Genomic DNA, 23,246 nt, shown 5'->3' on the forward strand with positions numbered 1-23,246 from the left:
GCAGTGTTTCTTTTTAAGAGCAGTAAGACTGGGCTGTTTTCTGGATCTGTGGATTGCAAAGGTACAAAAGATGGCCTTTAGCAGAGGGATGTGCTCGTCCTGTCGGATGCGAGAGACCAGGGAGAATTTCCACGTTCCTGTTGGTTGTGTCTGCAGCAAGTGTGTTTGGTTGTGAATCCTGTCGGATCGCATGGATGTGTTGGAGGCAAAGAGGAACCTACAGGAGCCGGGGGGTGTGACAGCGGCTGGCAATTTCAGGAAGGTAGAAAAATGGCAGATACACTTGTGCAGATGGGTTACCTCTTGGAAAGGTAGGCAGGTAGCGCAGATAGCATGGCTATCCCCGTCTCAAACAAGTACGCTGTTTTGGCAAAGGTAGGGGGGTGATGGACTCTCAGGGGACTCCAACACTGACAGCCGAGCTTCTGGTGTCAAGAATGGCACTGCTGTAACGAGGGGTACATCAGGTCCCCAAGCATTCGATTGTGATAAGAGTCTCTGTAGTCAGAGGCACAGACAGGCCGTACTGCAGGCAGCAACAAGATATCAGAGTGGTGCTCGGCCTCTTGGGTGCCAGGTCCAGGATGGCCTTGGAAGGACTGTAGTATATTCTCAAAGAGGGGGGAGAGAGAGAGAGAGACACCAGTAGGAATACATTGGAAGAGAAAAGGACAAGGTTCTGAGGAGAGGAGATAAGAAATTAGGCAGGAGGTTTAAAGGCACATCCTCAAGGCTAGTAATATCTGGATTACTCCCGGTGCTGTGAGCTGGTGAGGGGAGGAATAGGAGGATAGAGCAGATGAATGTGTGGCTGAGGAGCTGGTGCGGGGGAGAAGGGTACACATGTTTGGATCATTGGAATCTTTTCTGGGGTAGAGAGAGGGAGACGGACTGAACCTGAATTGGAAGGGGACGAACATTGGAGATTTGCGAGAGTCGCCTGGGAGGATTTAAACTAATAAAGGGCGGGGTGTGGGGGGGTGGGGCGGGCGGGGTGTGGGGGGGGGGGGGGGGGGGGGTCCAGAGAGATGGGACCCAGAGAGCTCGTGAGAAGAGGGGTCAGTCTGAGGCCGGTGAAGTTGGGAAAAGGAGCGAGTCAACTAGGCAAGGCAGGCAGGAGCAAAGCAGAGAACAAGAGAGAAGTTAAACTGCATCGATTTCCATGCAAGACGTCTGTCAGGTAATGGTTGGGGCACATGGGTCTGGGATATCTTAGCTGTTACAGAGACGTGGCTCAGGAAAGGCCAGGGGCTGGCAGCTTAATGTTCCAGGATACAGATGCTTCCGGAAGGATAGAAAAAGGGGTAAGAGAGGAGGGGCAGTGGCGTATTTTGATTAGGGATAACATTACAGCCATAACGTCACCTCCCCTGGGCGCCTGTCCTTTCTTGATCTGAAATGGTTAACCTCACGCTTGCTTACATTAAAATCCACCTACCACAACTCTGCCCACTCACCTCATCGATCGACATCCTGTTGTCACTTCCTGCTGCTGTCAACGCGTCATCGGCAAATTTGGGCAGTTGATCTTTTTTCAATGCCATTATCCAATGAATGTTGTGAATAATTGAGGTCCCAACACAGTAATTTGTCAGGAATTTGCCCTCAATTCTGTGGGCTTCCACCCCAGCGAACAGTCTCTTGTGTGGGCATTTATCAAGCCCCCTTTTGGTGATCCAGTGTAAAGGGGAGGGAGCAGGAAGGGGATGGGAAGCTGGAGGCCTGAAGTTACAGGATCGGTGGGGGGGTGCCGATGACCCGGCTGTAGGAGCAGGCCTGAGGTCTCAGTCACTTACACCTCACTCCTGCAGCTCCCGATGCAGGCTCTGCGGCCTAACTCCCGGCTTCAAAGAGTAAGGCCTGAGGCCTAGGCTGTGACCTTCCAGTCCCGCAGTGAGAGGCCAAGTCCATGCCGACCAGATATCCCAACCCAATCTAGTCCCACCTGCCAGCACCCGGCCCATATCCCCCCAAACCCTTCCTATTCATATACCCATCCTGATGCCTCTTAAATGTTGTAATTGTACCAGCCTCCACCACTTCCTCTGGCAGCTCATTCCATACACGTACCACCCTCTGGGGGAAAACGTTGCCCCTTAGGTCCCTTTTATATATTTCCCCTCTCACCCTAAACCTATGCCCCTCTAGTTCTGGACTCCCCCACCCCAGGGAAAAGACTTTGCCTATTTGCCCTATCCATGCCCCTCATGATTAGTTCTTGTGTTTGTTGGGCCAATGGCCAATTCTTTTTTCCGTGCTACAATTTGCTGGTGATTTTGAGCATTAATTCTTGCTGTGTTCAGGCGCTGGTATTTTTTATTGAAGTGAGCCGATGACGGTAAATGAGCATGACAGAAAATACCAAATGGGGGGAAGCAGGGAGGTGGTGTTCCAGTCTCTGAGTTTCTAACATGAGTGGAACCGTTTGCTTTATGACTTGGGTCTCACCGTCCACATGAATGAAGAGGGGTGTTGCGGTGAAGGAGTAAGAAATGGTCATGGATGGGTTCGGTGATCGGACCCAAATTTGTGCAGATGAGCTTAAACGTTGAGAAGTCTGAGGTTCTCTACTCTGGTCAGAGGAATGGAAAGGGCAGTTGTTATCTAAGTGGGGGAGAAACTTCAGAGTGCTATGGTGCAGAGGGATCTGGGTGTTTTTGTGCATGACTCACAGTAAACTAGCCAATAGGTACAGCAGGTCGTAAGGAACGCCAAAGGAATTGTGGCATTTCTTGCAAAAGGAATAGAATATAGTGAGATCACACCTAGACTATCGTGGGCAATTCTGGTCCCCTTACTTGAGGAGAACGTAGGTGGTTTGGAGGAGGTTCACGAGATTGATACGTGGGGTTTGTCCCACGAAGAGAGATTAAACAGTTTAGGCCTTCTGGAGTTCAGAAGGCTTCAGAGGAGATCTTACTGAGGTCTAGAAGATGCTAAAGGGGATCGATAGAGTCAACGTAGCAAGGATGTTTCCTCACTTGGGACAGTGCAGGATGAGAGGGCATCGTTTCAGCATAAGGAGTGGCAAATTTACATCAGGGATGAGGAGGGAACTATTTCTCTCCAGAAGGTTGTGAATCTGTGGAGTTGACTCCCCCAGCGTGCAGCGGATGCTGGAACAGTGAGTAAATTTGCGGAGGAGATGGACGGACAGAGTTCTAAATGGTAACAGGTTGACGGCTGAAGGAGAGGAAAATGAGGTTGAGGCCGAAGCCCTATCACCCATGATCATGAGCAGGCTCGAGGGGCTGAATGGCCTCTTGCTGCCCCTATTTCATGTGTTTTCTCTTACTTTCTTTGTCAGTCTCTCTCTCTCTCTCCCTTGGTCCCTCTCAATGCTACTGTCTTTCTCTCTTGCTCTCTCTCTCGCTCTGTAGACCACAGGATGTGAGCACAACTGCGATAGTCACACCCGTGACTTAGAACGATCCCAACGACGGCTGAGCATTTGAACTTCCGTCGCTGCTCTGCACGGGCTGTCTGACCCGGTGAGGCAACACATTTGGAGGGGAATGGCGGCTAGCCGTCTGAGGGCCCTGGTTTTCCTCCTGCCTGCTGTTCTGTGCGCCGGTAAGAACCTGTTGTTCCACTGACTTCCTGTCACCAGCATCCCCCCAGCTCCTGCTCATCCTCGGAGCGGGGAAGCAGTGAGAGCACCTGACCTTCTCCACACCTCACCTCGTCACTCACTCTGACTTTGCCATCCCTCCCCCTCCCTCTCTCTCTCCCTCTCCCTCCCTCCCTCTCTCCCTCCCCCTCTCTCCCTCCCCCTCCCTCTCTCCCTCTCCCTCCCCCTCCCTCCCTCCCTTTCTCCCTCCCCCCCTTTCTCCCTCCCCTTCATCCTCCCCCTCCCTCCCTCCCTTTCTCCCTCCCTTTCTCCCTCTCCCTCCCTCCCTTTCTCCTTCCCTCCCTCCCTCCCTCTCTCTCTCCCCTCCCTCCTCCCTCTCTCTCTCCCTCCCTCCCTCTCTCCCTTTCTTTGTCTCTCCCTTCCTCCCTTTCTCCCTCCCTCCATCCCTCCCTCCCTCCGTGTCTTTCACCCTCCCTCTCTCCCTCCCTCTCTCCTTCCCTCCCTCCCTCTCTCCTTCCCTCCCTCTCTCCTTCTCCTTCTCCTTCTCCCACTCTGTTTCCCTGCTCTCTATCTCTCTCTCCATCTCTCTCGCCCAGTCTTCTTCCCCTTTATCATTTCCGTCAACACCGCTGTGCTCTTACTCTGCACGTCAGCTTTTTATGTCACTGTCTTGACTTTTCTTACATTTGAGTCTGTTGTTCATTTTCTATTTCTATGTCTATCCCTCTCTTGTCTGACTCATCTTTCCATTCTCCTCTTTCCACTCTTGAACCTTTTCACACCCACCCTGCAATCCCGTCTTCTCATTTCCCTGTCTCCCCTCTTCCATACCCCCCCTTTATCATTGCGATCTCTCTCTCTCTCTGTGTCTCTCTCTGTGTCTCTCTCTGTGTCTCTCTCTCTCTGTCTCTCTCTCTCTCCTTCTCTCTGTCTCTCTCTCTCTCTGTCTGTCTCTCTCTCTCTGTCTCTCTCTCTCTCTCTGTCTCTCTCTTTCTCTCTGTCTCTCTCTCTCTTTCTCGCTGTCTCTCTGTGTCTCTCTCTCTCTCTCTGTCTCTGTCTCTGTCTCTCTCTCTCTCTCTCTCTCCGCCTTTCCCCCACCGCCTCTCACACCCTCTCTGCATTCATTTCAGGCTTGACACCATTTACGCCTTCACTCAGAGAGCACACATTAACCAGTAGGAAGTGAAGTTAAACCTCATGGTTTCCTGTCCCAGGACTTGCCGAGCTTCACATCTTTTCCGGGTTCACTTAACCGTCCGGGGACTTCCCAGTCTGATGGGGTGGAGGGCTGGGAATGGTGTCGGAGCGGTTGGGGGACTTTGTGAGGGGGGACGATATCGGGAACTACCCTACCAGCACCCAGGGTCTGTGGAGCTGCGAGTGGCTTCACGCTGTCTTGGGTGAGGCAGCAAGGCTGGGGATATGTGCATTTTCTTTTAAAAGAGCAAAGGCGGATGGGGTAACCAATCAGTGCTCCAGCCTGATCCACCCGCAATATGTAATATATCTCTGTGCCTGACTGAACCATCAATCTGAGATTAAAATGGAACCATTATCTCTCACCAGCCACCGCCCTCCCTGTCCCGACCCGTCCCAATTTAGCTTGAACTTTCTTCGCAGGTTTTGTTCCTCTCTTCTTCTTGCTTCAGGGCAGCAGTTGTTTATCATTCTGCAATCTTCCAGCCAGCTGGTTTGTTTCAGTGTCTGTCCAGTGACCACTCTGTTTGCTCCTGTACCACCGACTCGTCTGCCCTTTAGTCTGTCAGCCCACCCACGGATGTTCGCTCTGGTTCTTTTTTACACTCACCAGCCTTACCCCCGCAACTCCTCGCACACAGACGCACACTCTGTCTCTCACACGTATATACACACACACACACACACACACACACACCCCACCACACACACACCCCACACACACACACACCACACACACACACACACACACACACACACCCCACCACACACACACCCCACACACACACACACCCACACACACACACACCACACACACACACACTACACACACACCCCCCACACACACACCACCCCACACATAAACCACACACACACACCCCACACACACCCCATACACACACACCACACACACCCCACACACACACACCACACACACCCCACACACCCCCACCCCCACACACACACACCCCCCACACACACACCACACACACACACACACACACACACCCTCACACACACACACCACACACACACACACACACACACCACACACAGAGTTGGGTACCTCTTGGAAGGAGCAGTCACGGTACGGTTGGATTGAGAATACAGATGGAGAGTGTGAAGGTAAAATCCAATACCAGGGTCTTGTGCTGAAACAAGGGAGACTCCAATAGGATGAGGGAGGAGTTGGCTGAAGTAGACAAGAAGTAAAGGCTTTGTGGTGGGACAGTTGACAAAACGCTCAGCAGAAGTGTATACCAGCTGAAAGGAAGGACAGCAGGAAAAGGGGTGATCTGCCCCTTAAGGAAATAAGGAAGCCTATCAAACTGACAGAGAAGGCATTCAGAGTGGCCCAGATCAGCGGGAAATTGGAAGGTTGGGAACACTTTCAAGGTCAACAGAAAGCCACAAAAAAAGAAAAGTAAGATGGAGTATGAGAATATAGTGGCTCAGAATATAAAGGTTTCTACAAATGTGTAAAATGGAAAAGAGTGGCTGAAGTAAACATTGGTCCTTTAGAGGCTGAGAAGGGGGATTTAGTCATGGGATATGAGGAAATGGCCGAGGCATTGAACAGGTATTTTGTGTCGGTCTTCAAAGTAGAGGCCATCGTGTTTTTAATTGACAAGGAGACGAAGGGAGGCGAAGACCTGGAATCAATCATTATCACGAAAGAGGTAGCGTTGTGCAAGACAAAGAGCTAAAGGTGGACAAGTCTCCTGGGCCTGATGGAATGCATCTCAGGGTGCTAAAAGAGGTGGCAGGAGAAATAACAAGAAAACTTGTGGTAATTTTCCCAAGTTCTCTGGGCTCTGGGGCAGTTCCAGCAGATTGGAAAACAGCGGAGGTGGCGCCACTGTTTATAAAAGGCAGGTAGACAAAAGGTGGGGAATTGTAGACCAGTTAGCTTAACCTCAATAATGGGGAAAATCATCAAGGAAGGAGTAACAAGGTATCAAGTTAGAAATTGTCCCGTTCGGCAGATGCAGCATGGGTTCATGAAGGGCAGGCCATGCTTCGCTAATCTAATGGAGTTCTGTGAAGGCATTAGGAATGTGGTGGACAACGGAGACCCAGTAGATGTGGTGTATCTGGGTTTCCAAAAGCCATTCAAGAAGATGTTGCACAAAAAGGCTGCAAGGGATATGGGCAATGTATTAGCACGGATAGAGGATTGGTTGTCTAATAGGAAGCCAAGAGCGGGGACAAATGAGTGCCCTTCTGGCTGGCGCTCAGTGACTAGTGGTGTGCCTCAGGGAAACCGTGATGGGACTGAAATTATTGACAACTTACATCGATGATTTGGAGTTGGGCACCACGTGTAGTGTGTCAAAGTTTGCAGATGACATGAAGCTGAGTAGTAGAGCAAGGTGTGCAGAGGATTGTAAAACTTAGCACAGGGACATAGAGGGTTTGAGTGGGCAAAGGTCCGGCAGATGGAGTACAATGTTAATAAATGTGAAGTGATCCATTATCATTTGAATGGTAAAAAGTTGCAGCATGCTGCTGTGCAGAGGGACCTGGGTGTCCTTGTACATGAATCACAGAGAGTCAGTCTGCAGGTACAACAAGTAATTGGGAGGGCAAATATTGTCCTTCATTGCTAAAGGGACTGAGTTTAATAGCTGGGAGGTTATATTACAGCTGTATAGGGCGCTGGTGAGGCCACCCCTGGAGTACTGCGTGCAGGTTTGGTCTCCTTACTTCAGGAAGGATGTACTGGCACTGGAGGGTCACTAGGTTGATTCTGGAGTTGAGGGGGTTGGCTTATGAGGAGAGACTGAGTAGACTGGGATTATATTCATTGGAATTCAGAAGAAAGGGGGGAATCTTATAGAAACATACAAAATCGTGAAGGTAATAGATAAGATAGACGTAGGGAGGATGTTACCACTGGCAGGTGAGACCAGGACAAGAGGGCATAGCCACAAGATTAGGGGAGGCAGGTTTAGGCCTGAATTGAGAAGGAACTTCTTCACCCAGAGGGTTGTGAATCTATGGAATTCCCTGCTCCATGAACTGGTTGAGGCTTCCTCAATAAATGTTTTTAAAGCTAAGATATGTTCTCAAACAGTAAAGGAATTAAGGGTTTCGGTGAGAGGGCGGGTAAGTGGAGCTGTGATCTTGTTGAATGGTGGAGTGGGCTCGATGGGCCAGATGGCCTGCTACTGCTCCTGGTCCTTGTGTTCCTGCGAAGAGTTCTTCACAAGAGTCGCTGGACTCAATACGTTAATTCTGCTTTGCCTCCACAGAAGCTGAGTTCCTTCAGCATTTCATTGCAACTTCCTTATGTCCTCTTCAGCTTTCCTATATGTCTTTCTTTCATTTGCAATTCTCGGGGGGGTGGGGTGGGGGGGAATTTACCCAAAATGGTAGCTCACAGCTTATCTGAGCAAATGTGTTAATTTCAAAGATGAGATTTTATTGCACAAAACAGCCATCAGTTTTGTTGGAATTCCCTGTGGTGTACTTCTGGTTTCCCGGTCTCTCAGAAGCTCTGAATTCCCACACTTTTATAAGGAGTAAGAGGGCTATGGGTCACATGCTGGCAAATGGGATTAGATTAGCTGAGGATATCTGGTCGGCCTAGACGAGTTGGACTGAAGGGTCTGTTCCCGCGCTGTCCAGCTTTCTGACTGGATGAGTAGTTGTGTTGTCCAAGGTCTGGCAGAATTCCAAACATCCCTCTTTAAGACCTCATCCTTTGATAACCCATCAGAATGCTTTGGTTTTGGAAATGATGAATCATGTTTCTTCTGGGAGCCATCTTGTAAAATTCTACATCCATTTTGAAAAGGCACATTCGCCTTCCTTACAAAACATATTGGACTAGTTACACAGCCGTGACTCCTGAGTGTATTCTAGTTTTGTTACTCGCTTGTACGACATGGACATTACTGCCTGACCAGCAACTTTTCTATTACCTGTACCTACTTGTTGTTGAGACGGTCATAGAGTCATCGCAGTTTTAACAGCATGGAAACAGGCCCTTCGGCCCAACTTGACTGTTCCGCCCAGTTCTCCCAATTAATCTAGTCCCATTTGCTGGCATTCGGTCCATGTCCCTCCATACCTATCCCATCCACGCACCCGTAGCTGTGTTTCTTATATGACAATATTGCACTCGCCTCCATCACTGCCTCTGTCAGACCGTTCCAGACATTCATCACCCTCTGTGTGAAAACATTGCCCCTCTGGACCCCTTTGACTCTCTCTCTCTCCCCCCTCTCACCTTAAACCTGTGTCCTGTAGTTTTAGACCCCCCCTACCATGGGGGAAAACTGTCTGTCTCTCATGATTTTATAAATCAATATATAAGGTCACCCCTCAGTCTCCTGCGCTCTAAGGAAAAAGGTGCTCAGCCAATCTAGTCACTCCTTGTAATTCAGAGCTCCCAGGCCAGGTAGCGCCCTGGTAAATCTTTTCCGCTATGGTGGTATTGACCCACCTTCTTGTACCGCTGCAGCCCACACACTTCTTTCTTGAGACTTTGCCACCGTTGATAGAGCTGAGGGGCTTGTTAGGCCATTTCTGAGGACAGTTGAGAATCAACCACATTGCTGTGGGTCTGGAGTCCCATGTAGGCCAGACCAGGTAAGGATGGCAGGTTTCTTTTCCCTCAAGGACACACTGAGCTAGATGGGGGATTCCTGACAGTCGACAGTGGTTTCATGGTCTTTGGTAAATTCTTAATTCCAGAGTTTTTTTAAAACCAAATTCAAATTCCACCATCTGCTATGGGATTTGAACCAGGGTCCCCAGAGCAGGAGCTGATTTTCTGGATTAATAGCCTAGTATAGGGGCAGCACGGTGGCTCAATGGTTCACACTGCTGCCTCACAGCGCCAGGGGACCCGGGTTCGATTCCAACCTCAGGCGACTGTCTGCCTGGAGTTTGTGTATTCTCCCCTCTCTGTATAGGTTTCCTCCCACAGTCCAAAGGTGTGCCGGTCAGGTGGATTGACTATGCTACAGTGCCCAGGCATGAACAGGCTAGGTGGGTTAGGGCCAGGAAATGTAGGGTAAACAGGTAGGTCTAGATGGGGACGCTCTTTGGAGGGTCAGTGTAGAGTCGATGGGCTGAATGGCCTGCTTCCACACTATAGAGATTCTGTAATACCACAAGACCATCACCATCCCTTCTCTAAGCATCAGTACCTCTGAATAGAATACTGAAGATTCCCAACACACTCAAGTGAAGAACTTTATCCATATCTCAGTCCCAAATGGCCAAGCTCTTATTCTGAGACAGACCAGGCCAAATCCCCTCAACACACTTTGAAATAAGGAAAAGTTAGGGGCTGGGCGACCTTCTTAAAGGTAAATGCGGATGGATATTCCAGGAGCTGGTCAAACCACTCTGCTTGAAGCAAAACAGAACGTATTTCCACACTAGGGCCGAAACCAAAGAAAACAGAATTTAGAATATTGGAAACCCAACCGACTCGAAATCGCAGCTTAACAGGGGAGCTGTCCCAATCCCCATAACATCTCAAAGGCACGCTCCTTGGCAAATGGTAAATTCAAAATCGGGTTCTCACACACACACACGAGAGATTTCAGAGAGAAGAGTCAGGCAACTTGAAGGAGGGACTTTCTTTTTTACACAGTAACGGCTTCTCTGCTACCAGCAGTTTCTGACGGCATGCTAAAACCTAAAACTAGAAAACAAAACCTGATCACTCCCCTGCCTCTGTTAGAGCAGACGTGTCAACATCTCTGCCTTTACAACCCCACTGAGAAAAAACAGCCACGGCCAGAATAACCTTTTTAAAGTGACAGCATTGTCACACGATCCTTAAGATTAGATTTGAATTCCCACAGTGCGGAAACAGGCCCTTCGGCCCGACTAGTCCACACCGACCCTCCGAAGAGTAACCCACCCAGACCCATTTCCCTCTGACTAATGCACCTAACACTATAGGGTAACTTAACATGACCAATTCACCCTAACCTACACATCTTTGGAGTGTGGGAGAATACCCACGCAGACACGGGGGAGAATGCGCAAACTCCACCCAGGCAGTCACCCGAGGCTGGAATCGAACCTGGGACCCTGGTGCTGTGGGGCAGCCATGCTAACCGCTGAGCCACTGTGCCGCCCAAAGGGTTCAGTATTTTGCGGCCAAGGAGAAGCTAGAGACTCTCCACACCTGCCCTGTTAAGTCCCATAAACAGATTCACTAACCCAGGGCATGCCAACCACTCCCAGCCAAGTAACCACCATTCGGGATGGAGCCACTGTTGTAGAAGGCTATGATGTGGAGGTGCCTGTGTTAGACTAGGGTGGACAAAGTTAAACACTCACAACATGGAGGTTATAGTCCAGCAGGTTTATTTGGAAACTTTCAGAGCGCTGCTCCTTCGTCAGGTCGCTAGTGAAGCAGGATCATCGGTCACAGAATCTATAGCAAAAAGATCACAGTGTCACCCACTGATGTGATATATTGAATGGGTTGCAGGTTTCGGTTCATCGGTCTGTAAATCCCAGAACTTCTTTCAAGTTCACATTCCCGAGATAACTTTAAAAAAAAGGGTGAGAGCTCAGCTCAGAGAATGCATTAAAGGTGTAAGGTTAGTGACTCGAAAGAAGGTCTGGGATTTACATATTAATGAACCGAAACCTGCAGCCCACTCTAAAAGATGAAAGACTTAACATCAACCAAGGTTTGTTCAATCTATCGTTTCAGTTGCATGACACTGTGATCTTTTGCTATAAATTCTGTGCCTTATGATCCTGCTTCACTAGCGACCTGACGCAGGAACAGCGCTCCGAAAGCTAGTGCTTCCAGATAAAGCTGTTGGACAATAACCTGGTGTTGTACGATATTGTGGGGGGCAAGTCAGCCACTCTGCATACAGCAGGCTCCTCCAAACAGCAAGACGACAGGGACCAAACCAGCTGTTTCGGAGATGCCAGGTGATAGATGAGTATAGATCACAGCCGAGCTGATAGTGAGAGAATCCCTACAGTGGGATCTATCCCACCATTCGGTGTGATAACAGACGAGCTGTGAGAGTATCCTGACAGTGGTACTGTCCCACCGTTCAGTGTGATCACAGCCGAGCTGATAGTGAGAGAATCCCTACAGTGGGATCTGTCCCACCGTTCGGTGTGATCACAGCCGAGCTGATAACCAGAGAATCAGTGTGGAAGCCAGGCCATTTGGCCCATTGAGTTGACACCAACTCTCGGAACAGTATCCCAGCCAGACCCACCTCCCTATCCTATTGCTGTAACCCTGTATTTCCCGTGGCCAATCCACCTACCCAGCACACCTTTGGACTATGGAAGGGAAGACACAGGGAGAACATGTGAACTGCACACAGACAGACAGTCCCCCGAGGGTGGACTCAAACAGCAGGTGCTCTGAGACTGCAGTGTGAACCGCTGAGCCATCACCCTGTCCAAATACTCCTCTTGTGGGCGGCATGGTAGTACAGTGGTTAGCACTGCTGCCTCACAGCGCCAGAGACCCGGGTTCAATTCCCACCTCAGGCAACTGACTGTGTGGAATTTGCACATTCTCCCTGCGTTTGTGTGGGTTTCCTCCAGGTGCTCCGGTTTCTTCCCACAGTCCAAAGATGTACAGGTTAGGGTGGATTGACCATGCTAAATTACCCCATAGTGTTCAGGGATGTGTAGGTTAGGGTGGATTGGCCATGCTAAATTACCCCATAGTGTTCAGGGATGTGCAGGTTAGGGTGGATTGGCCATGCTAAATTACCCCATAGTGCTCAGGGATGTGTAGGTTAGGGTGGATTGGCCATGCTAAATTACCCCATAGTGTTCAGGGATGTGTCGGTTAGGGTGGATTGGCCATGCTAAATTACCCCATAGTGTTCAGGGATGTGTAGGTTAGGGTGGATTGGCCATGCTAAATTACCCCATAGTGTTCAGGGATGTGTAGGTTAGGGTGGATTGGCCATGCTAAATTACCCCATAGTGTTCAGGGATGTGTAGGTTAGGGTGGATTGGCCATGCTAAATTACCCCATAGTGTACAGGGATGTGTAGGTTAGGGTGGATTGGCCATGCTAAATTACCCCATAGTGTACAGGGATGTGTAGGTTAGGGTGGATTGGCCATGCTAAATTACCCCATAGTGTTCAGGGATGTGTAGGTTAGGGTGGATTGGCCATGCTAAATTACCCCATAGTGTACAGGGATGTGTAGGTTAGGGTGGATTGGCCATGCTAAATTACCCCATAGTGTACAGGGATGTGTCGGTTAGTGTGGATTGGCCATGCTAAATTACCCCATAGTGCTCAGGGATGTGCAGGTTAGGGTGGATTGGCCATGCTAAATTACCCCATAGTGTACAGGGATGTGTCGGTTAGTGTGGATTGGCCATGCTAAATTACCCCATAGTGCTCAGGGATGTGTAGGTTAGGGTGGATTGGCCATGCTAAATTACCCCATAGTGCTCAGGGATGTGTAGGTTAGGGTGGATTGGCCATGCTAAATTACCCATAGTGCTCAGGGATGTGTAGGTTAGGGTGGATTGGCCATGCTAAATTACCCCATAGTGTTCAGGGATGTGCAGGTTAGGGTGGATTGGCCATGCTAAATTTCCCCATAGTGCTCAGGGATGTGCAGGTTAGGGTGGATTGGCCATGCTAAATTACCCCATAGTGTTCAGGGATGTGTAGGTTAGGGTGGATTGGCCATGCTAAATTACCCATAGTGTTAGGTGAAGGGGTGAATGTAGGGGTATGGGTGGGTTGCGCTTCGGCGGGTCGGTGTGGGCCGAAGGGCCTGTTTCCACCCTGTAAGTAATCTAACCTAAGTCCACTTTCCTGCCTTCTCCCCGTAACCCACGATTCACTGACTGATTTAAAATCTTGAATATGGGTAATGACCCAGCCTAGACAGCCCTCTGTGGTAAAGAATCCCTCAGGTTCACTCCCCTCAGAGAGAAATCCCTCCTCCCCCTCTGTCTCCGATGGGCGACCCCTTACTCAGAGATTCTGTCACCTTGTCACGGACTCCCCCACAAGGGGGAACGACCTCTCCACATTCGTGCCGATCAATCCCCCTGAGAGGGGTGGGGTTCTCTATAAGGTCACCTCTCAATCTTCCAAGCTCCCAGGAGTACAGGTCTGACCTACTCAGCCTCTCCTCATCCGAAAATCCCTCTCAAAGTGGAACCGGCGTAGTGAACCTTCTGCGAACTGCCTCCAGTGCCAGTATTTCCTCAGGCAAGGAACCCAGAACGGTTCACAGCAGTTACTCCAGCTGGTAATCTTTGCAGAGTTTGAACAGCAAACCCTTGTTTTTTCTCCTCTGTGTTCCTTTGAAAGAAAGGCCAACTGTCCATTTGCCCTCCCTATGCCCCACCGAACTTGGGCGCTAGTTTATCATGATTCATGCTTAAACCCCGCCCCCCAAACCCTTCTGTAATGCACCTTCCTGTAGTCTGCCCTGTATCAGTAATATTTAGCTCCTGTATCCTTCCCGCCAAAGTGCATCACCTCTCATTTTTCGACATTACATCTCATCTGCCAAGTTTTTTACCAATCACTTGTCAATATCTAAGTGCTGATTGTGACCTGCCAGGACTGGTTGGACCAGTGGGTCTGTTCCCATACTGTATGACTTTATGACTATGACTCTATGTAGTGGATCCATGCTGATCAGTCATCCTCCATTAATCTAGTCCCATTGGCCAGCACTTCGCCCTCTGAACCCTTCCTATTCTTACACCCATCCAGATGTCTTTTAATATACCCAGATGGGGTAGCACGGTGGCTCAGTGGTTAGCACCACTGCCTAACAGTACCACAGTCCCAAGTTCAATTTCAGCCTTGGGGTGACTGTCTGTGTGGAGTTTGCACATTCTCCCCGTGTCTGCTCCGGTTTCCTCCCACAGTCCAAAGATGTGCAGATTAGGGTGGATTGGCCATGCTAAATTACCCATAGTGTTCAGGGATGTGTAGGTTAGGGTGGATTGGCCATGCTAAATTACCCATAGTGCTCAGGGATGTGTAGGTTAGGGTGGATTGGCCATGCTAAATTACCCATAGTGTTCAGGGATGTGTAGGTTAGGGTGGATTGGCCATGCTAAATTACCCCGTAGTGTTCAGGGATATGTAGGTTAGGGTGGATTGGCCATGCTAAATTACCCATAGTGCTCAGGGATGTGCAGGTTAGGGTGGATTGGCCATGCTAAATTACCCATGGTGCTCAGGGATGTGTAGGTTAGGGTGGATTGGCCATGCTAAATTACCCATAGTGCTCAGGGATGTGTAGGTTAGGGTGGATTGGCCATGCTAAATTACCCATAGTGCTCAGAGATGTGTAGGTTAGGGTGGATTGGCCATGCTAAATTACCCATAGTGTTCAGGGATGTGTAGGTTAGGGTGGATTGGCCATGCTAAATTACCCATAGTGTTCAGGGATGTGCAGGTTAGGGTGGATTGGCCGTACTAAATTACCCATTGTATTTTAAGTGCATTAGTCAGGGGTAAATGTGTTGGGTAGGGGCATGGATCTAGGTGGGTTACACTTCAGAGGGTCAGTGTGTACTTGTTGGGCTGAAGGGCCTGTTTCCACAATGTAGGGAATCTAACTTTAAGAAAAATACCGTAATTGTTCCAGTCTCAAGGACTTCCTCTGGCAGCTCATTCCATACACATTAAGTTGTCCCTTAAGTTCCTTGTAAATCTTTCCCCTCTCACCTAAAATCTGTGCCCTCTAGTTTTGGTCTCCCCTACCCTGGGAAAAATGATTCAATTAGTCAGCCTATCCATGCCCATCATGATTTTATAAACCTCTATAATGTCACCCCTCAGCCTCTGACACTCCATTGAAAACAGCCCTGGTAACATCCTTGTACATCTTTTCTGAGCTCTTTCATTGCATCTTGCCTGCAGCAGGGAGACTGGAATTGAACGCAGTATCCCAAAAGTGGCCTAACCAAGTATTATTGTATCATCCCCAAACTTGGCTAAAGTAGCACTCCCTCAGCACTGACCTGGTTATAATATAGCACTCCCTCAGCACTGACCTCGTTATAATACAGCCCTCCCTCAGCACTGACCTTGTTATAATGTAGCACTCCCTCAGCACTGACCTTGTTATAATACAGCCCTCCCTCAGCACTGACCTGGTTATAATACAGCCCTCCCTCAGCACTGACCTGGTTATAATACAGCCCTCCCTCAGCACTGACCTGGTTATAATACAGCCCTCCCTCAGCACTGACCTGGTTATAATGTAGCCCTCCCTCAGCACTGACCTCGTTATAATACAGCCCTCCCTCAGCACTGACCTGGTTATAATACAGCCCTCCCTCAGCACTGACCTTGTTATAATGTAGCCCTCCCTCAGCACTGACCTTGTTATAATACAGCCCTCCCTCAGCACTGACCTGGTTATAATACAGCCCTCCCTCAGCACTGACCCTGTTATAATGTAGCCCTCCCTCAGCACTGACCTTGTTATAATGTAGCCCTCCCTCAGCACTGACCTGGTTATAATACGGCCCTCCCTCAGCACTGACCTTGTTATAATACAGCCCTCCCTCAACACTGACCCTGTTATAATGTAGCCCTCCTTCAGCACTGACCTGCTGATAATGTGGCACTCCCTCAGCACTGGCCTTGTTATAATGTAGCCCTCCCTCAGCACTGGCCTTGTTTTCATGTAGCCCTCCTTCAGCACTGATTTGCTGATAATGTGGCACTCCCTCAGCACTGACCTTGTTATAATGTAGCACTCCCTCAGCACTGACCTGGTTATAATACAGCCCTCCCTCAGCACTGACCTGGTTATAATACAGCCCTCCCTCAGCACTGACCTGGTTATAATACAGCCCTCCCTCAGCACTGACCTTGTTCTAATGTAGCCCTCCCTCAGCACTGACCTTGTTCTAATGTAGCCCTCCCTCAGCACTGACCTTGTTCTAATGTAGCCCTCCCTCAGCACTGACCTTGTTATAATGTAGCACTCCCTCAGCACTGACCTTGTTATAATGTAGCACTCCCTCAGTACTGACCTGGTTATAATACAGCCCTCTCTCAGCACTGACCCTGTTATAATGTAGCCCTCCCTCAGCACTGACCTTGTTATAATACAGCACTCCCTCAGCACTGACCCTGTTATAATACAGCCCTCTCTCAGCACTGACCCTGTTATAATGTAGCCCTCCCTCAGCACTGACCTTGTTATAATACAGCCCTCCCTCAGCACTGGCCTTGTTATAATGTAGCACTCCCTCAGCACTGGCCTTGTTATAATGTAGCCCTCCCTCAGCACTGACCTTGTTATAATGTAGCCCTCCCTCAGCACTGACCTTGTTATAATGTAGCCCTCCCTCAGCACTGACCTCGTTATAATGTAGCCCTCCCTCAGCACTGGCCTTGTTATAATGTAGCACTCCCTCAGCACTGGCCTTGTTATAATGTAGCCCTCCCTCAGCACTGACCTTGTTATAATGTAGCCCTCCCTCAGCACTGACCTCGTTATAATGTAGCCCTCCCTCAGCACTGACCTCGTTATAATGTAGCCCTCCCTCAGCACTGGCCTTGTTATAATGTAGCACTCCCTCAGCACTGGCCTTGTTATAATGTAGCCCTCCCTCAGCACTGACCTTGTTATAATGTAGCCCTCCCTCAGCACTGACCTTGTTATAATGTAGCACTCCCTCAGCACTGACCTTGTTATAATACAGCCCTCCCTCAGCACTGACCTTGTTATAATGTAGCCCTCCCTCAGCACTGACCTGGTTATAATACAGCCCTCCCTCAGCACTGACCTGGTTATAATACAGCCCTCCCTCAGCACTGACCTTGTTATAATGTAGCCCTCCCTCAGCACTGACCTTGTTATAATGTAGCACTCCCTCAGCACTGACCTGGTTATAATACAGCCCTCCCTCAGCACTGACCTGGTTATAATGTAGCCCTCCCTCAGCACTGACCTTGTTATCATGTAGCACTCCCTCAGCACTGACCTGGTTATAATACAGCCCTCCCTCAGCACTGACCTGGTTATAATACAGCCCTCCCTCAGCACTGACCTGGTTATAATGTAGCACTCCCTCAGCACTGACCTTGTTATAATACAGCCCTCCCTCAGCACTGACCTGGTTATAATACAGCCCTCCCTCAGCACTGACCTTGTTATAATGTAGCCCTCCCTCAGCACTGACCTTGTTATAATGTAGCACTCCCTCAGCACTGACCTGGTTATAATACAGCCCTCCCTCAGCACTGACCTGGTTATAATGTAGCCCTCCCTCAGCACTGACCTTGTTATAATACAGCCCTCCCTCAGCACTGACCTGGTTATAATACAGCCCTCCCTCAGCACTGACCTGGTTATAATGTAGCCCTCCCTCAGCACTGACCTGGTTATAATACAGCCCTCCCTCAGCACTGACCTGGTTATAATACAGCCCTCCCTCAGCACTGACCTGGTTATAATGTAGCCCTCCCTCAGCACTGACCTCGTTATAATACAGCCCTCCCTCAGCACTGACCTGGTTATAATACAGCCCTCCCTCAGCACTGACCTTGTTATAATGTAGCCCTCCCTCAGCACTGACCTGGTTATAATACGGCCCTCCCTCAGCACTGACCTTGTTATAATGTAGCACTCCCTCAGCACTGATCTTGTTATAATGTAGCACTCCCTCAGCACTGACCTTGTTATAATACAGCCCTCCCTCAGCACTGACCTGGTTATAATACAGCCCTCCCTCAGCACTGACCTGGTTATAATACAGCCCTCCCTCAGCACTGACCTGGTTATAATGTAGCCCTCCCTCAGCACTGACCTCGTTATAATACAGCCCTCCCTCAGCACTGACCCTGTTATAATGTAGCCCTCCCTCAGCACTGACCTTGTTATAATGTAGCCCTCCCTCAGCACTGACCTTGTTATAATGTAGCCCTCCCTCAGCACTGACCTGGTTATAATACGGCCCTCCCTCAGCACTGACCTTGTTATAATGTAGCCCTCCCTCAGCACTGGCCTTGTTATAATGTAGCCCTCCCTCAGCACTGGCCTTGTTATAATGTAGCCCTCCTTCAGCACTGACCTGCTGATAATGTGGCACTCCCTCAGCACTGGCCTTGTTATAATGTAGCCCTCCCTCAGCACTGGCCTTGTTATAATGTAGCCCTCCCTCAGCACTGACCCTGTTATAATGTAGCCCTCCCTCAGCACTGACCCTGTTATAATGTAGCCCTCCTTCAGCACTGACCTGCTGATAATGTGGCACTCCCTCAGCACTGACTCTGCAATAATGTGGTACTCCTTCAGCACTGACCTGCTGATAATGTAGCACTCCCTCAGCACTGACTCTGCAATAATGTGGCACTCCTTCAGCACTGTTCCAACGTCTTTTCATTTCTTAGCCCTGGTTTTGGTGACCTGCCCTAGTTGTATTTGATATCTAATGGAGACATTACCTCTTTAGGAGCTGTTTTCTCACTGTGTCCAGGGCACATCAATGGAGCAATATTCCATCCCTGCTACCACACAGTGAGTGTGTAGTTGGCACTTCCAAATGGTGTCAATGTCCTGTGGAATGAGTGTGGTCAGATGGTGCTCTCCAGTCACAAGTGTCAAGTGTTCCTGTTCTCCACCCCATGCAATGGGCAGAATAATGCAGGGTGGGAGAAAAGGAGAGTGATCAGAAGGCTGAGCGAGTGACAGAGAGAGAGAGAGATGATTCGATTGACAGTAATACAGAACAGATCAAGAATGAAGACTGAGACATTTCATGTCACCCTGATAGTCCAACTTTCCTTGGGGGGGTGTTCGAAGGTCATTTCATTTGCATCACCCAGCCTGCATCGGTGTTTGACTACTCTCTGGCTAAGACTGCTCCTGCCCACTGTGCTCAGCCCCAGAAATGTCACTCTCCCTCCACTGCCTCTGGTACCCACCCCACTGAGACCCTCAGAGAGAAAACAGGCATATAGAGGGAGTGAGCTGAAAATGTGTTGCTGGACTCCAGCATCTGCAGTCCTCACTTTCTCCTTATAAAGGGAGTGAGGCAGAGTACTGGACAGGGAGAGAGTCACTAACATTTCTATCTTTTCCATTTGAAGGTCAGGGTGTGGTGGATATTAAAACTCCAGCTCTCCCTGTGAATGGGACTGTGGGACACTCTGCCTGGTTACCTGTGGAAATAAACCCCATCCCAGAGAAAGCAGAAATCACCTGGAAATTCACTGAAATTGGTCGTGCAGCATCTATCGCTCGATTGGACACCAGTGACGGGAAAATTAAAATATTTGAAGACACGGTGTTTGATGGAAGGGTCACAGTGCACGAGAACGTGACCCTTCAGATAGACAACCTGACGATGGATGACGGAGGGACTTACACAGTGACTCTAGCAGGAGGAGGAAGAGATTATACAGGAAAGGTTACTCTGCAAGTTTATGGTGAGTTTATTCATCACAATCACACAGTCCCTGTCCCTCAGTGAGGGGGAGGTGTGTCTCTCTGTGTCCCTGTCCCTCAGTGAGGGGGGGTCTCTCTGTGCCCCTGTCCCTCAGTGAGGGGGGGGGGGAGTCTCTCTGTGCCCCTGTCCCTCAGTGAGGGGGAGGTGGGAGACAGTGGGATGTTTCTGGGAGTTACTCACAGCCTGTCCTTGTCCATACAGAGCCCGTGTCTGTACCCACTGTGGAGCTGATTGAGAACATCACTGCTGAGAACTGTAATGTCACCCTGCTGTGCTCTGTGGAGATGGGGAGTAACATCAGCTATACCTGGACATCGCTGGGAACCACCCAGAAAGATGGGGAGGTGGAACAGCTCTCCGGGAACACGGGGGAACTGAAACTGTCAGTGGGAATGTCTGACCCCATCCACTATCGGTGTACCGTGTGGAACGCAGTCAGTGAGGAGAGCAGGGAGATCAGGGTAGGTCCACCCTGTACGCAGTCACAGAAAGGTCAGTATTTATTGTACACTCCACAGAGTGTACATATTGACAACCAGCTGATGAAGGAGCATCGCTCCGAAAGCTAGTGTGCTTCCAATTAAACCTGTTGGACTATACCTGGTGTTGTGTGATTTTTAACATTGTACAGCCCAGTCCAACACCAGCATCTCCAAAGCTTGAAGAATGATCAGCAGTAATAGAAGGAAGGTGAACTGCTGGAATCTACAAAATTTACATTCCAGGGAGAGATGGTCAGACCAATGTATTCCATGGAGATTCAAGTGTTTTTGTCTGACTCGGTCAGTCTTCAATCTACTGAGGGGATCAGAGAGAGCAGATGGAGACTCCGAGAGGAGGTAACGTAATTTAAATATGAAAGCAGTGCCTCTCAGCTCAGCCATTCGGAAATATCTCTGCTGATGACAAACACCATTCATCAACAGATCATTTACAATCTGACATTGGTCATGAGTTATGAACACACTGTGCTCAGTACTTTGTGTAGTCTGACGAAGTGATACAGAGACTAGAACTGTGCACGGTGCTCCAAGTGTGGTCTAACTGAGGGATACGGAGACCAGAACTGTGCACGGTGCTCCAAGTGTGGTCGAACTGAGGGATACAGAGACCAGAACTGTGCACGGTGCTCCAAGTGTGGTCTAACTGAGGGATACAGAGACCAGAACTGTGCACGGTGCTCCAAGTGTGGTCTAACTGAGGGATACAGAGACCAGAACTGTGCACGGTGCTCCAAGTGTGGTCTACCTGAGGGATACGGAGACCAGAACTGTGCACGTTGCTCCAAGTGTGGTCTAACTGAGGGATACAGAGACCAGAACTGTGCGCGGTGCTCCAAGTGTGGTCTAACTGAGGTATATAGCACTCCATGTTTGTTCTACCAAGGTCAGGTTAACTCGGAGAAAGTGAGAGCAGGCGATGCTGAAGATCAGAGTCGTGGGTGTGTTGCAGGATAAACACAGCCGCTCAGGCAGCCTCTGAGGAGCAGGAGAGTCGACGTTTCAAGCATGTGCTCCTAGTTCATTAAACCTTTGCGGTGTTTAATGCACTTGTGTGGAGATTCTCCCTCGTCCCTGCCTTGCCCCCTGCTGTGTCCTGGGTTGCCTGTGTGACTGTTTGTGGTGATCTGTAACCCTGCCATCAGTAACCCCCACCTGGTGATCCCTCTGCTCTCATTCCCCATTTTATTCCCTCCGCCGTAGAACACATCCTCATTTCTGTGACATCGCTTCTATCTTTCTCTGATTTGAAATGTGTTTGGTGATTGTTTTGTTCTATTCCCTGTCTTGCAGGGTCTCTGCCTGTGGGAGGTTTAAATATTGATTTGCGCATTGTTGTTCCCATCATCATCATCATCGTCATCATCATCGTCATCATCATCACCATCCGCTTTAAATGTCAAAAATCAAGAACTAAAAACCGGGAAGGTAATCAGTCAATCTTCATCTCAAACAGACGGTCACAGGACATTCAATTCTGTCGTGTCTCCTATCAGTGACACACAGTATCATATTTAAGCTTCGTGCTGCTGACATGCGGTTGTTCAGCCTGGACTTGGCATCATTTATTCACTCAGTATTCTCACACTCTCTCTCTCTCTCTCTCTCTCTCTCGTTTCAGAACAAACACAGTCTGATCAGCCCTTCACACGGGTCCCCACCATCCCCAACAACTACGTGAGTACTGATCTGGTGGTTTTCAATCCTGCTGCCCACACCAAGGTCCCAGCAAAGATCCCGGGCTCCGCCGCCCGCTGGGGCGTCTCACGGCCATACCCAGCGTTGAGGAGATGATTTAAGTCTGCCCTGAGTCCGGCTTGTTTAAATGCTGGCTATTCCTCTGGTCGCTGGAGGAGGTGGGACTTGACCCGGTTCAGAGGTAGGGATCAGAGTGGCGCTGGAAAAGCACGGCAGGTCAGGCAGCATCCGAGGAGCAGGAACAATCGACGGCTCAGGGAGGAGCCCTTCATCAGGAAGGGCTTTTGGCCGAAACGTCGATTGTTCCTGCTCCTCAGATGCTGCCTGACCTGCCGTGCTTTTCCAGCGCCTCTCTGATGTTGGACTCCGATCTGCAGTCCTCACTTTCGCCTGGGTTAACAGGGAGGCACACTAACCTCTGCATCACAGGAACCCTGCACTTCAAGTCGGCTGCCATGATCAATAATGAGCTCCATTGGAAGGAATTTGCTTGATGAATGCAGTGGTAGTGAGCCAGGTGGCCTGGGTTCAAGTTCCATCTCCTCCAGAAATGTACCCAACGTCTCAAAATGGTTGATGAGAAATACCTCAAGAGTGAACATTGAATCTGCAAGTGCGACTGAATCCAATTGTTCTCCATCTAACATGTCCCAGGGCGGGCTCAGTGGTTCGCACCGCTGCCTCACGGTGCCCGGGTTCGATGCCACCCTCGGGGGCGACTGGCCGTGTGTGGAGTTTGCACATTCTCCCCGTGTCAGCGTGGGTTCCCTCCGGGTGCTCCCGTCCCCTCCCACAGTCCAAAGGTGTGCAGGTCAGGCTGGGTTGTTAAATTGGCCAGAGTGTCCAGGCCAGGTGGG

At 49.7% G+C, this 23,246-nt stretch overlaps 1 protein-coding gene across 1 annotated transcript; it reads left to right on the forward strand.

Annotated features, from left to right (window-relative positions):
* Positions 1-3,454: 3,454 nt before the first annotated feature.
* Positions 3,455-22,485, forward strand: LOC132814239 (SLAM family member 6-like). The gene is made up of 5 exons (XM_060823431.1): positions 3,455-3,573; positions 19,833-20,171; positions 20,393-20,683; positions 21,985-22,119; positions 22,313-22,485. Exons 1-5 carry the CDS (start codon positions 3,516-3,518, stop codon positions 22,483-22,485), a joined length of 996 nt encoding a protein of 331 aa, XP_060679414.1. The 5' UTR covers positions 3,455-3,515.
* The last annotated feature ends 761 nt before the right edge of the window (positions 22,486-23,246 follow it).

This window comes from Hemiscyllium ocellatum, unplaced genomic scaffold (genome assembly GCF_020745735.1).
Source record: "Hemiscyllium ocellatum isolate sHemOce1 unplaced genomic scaffold, sHemOce1.pat.X.cur. scaffold_763_pat_ctg1, whole genome shotgun sequence".
Classification (NCBI taxonomy): domain Eukaryota; kingdom Metazoa; phylum Chordata; class Chondrichthyes; order Orectolobiformes; family Hemiscylliidae; genus Hemiscyllium; species Hemiscyllium ocellatum.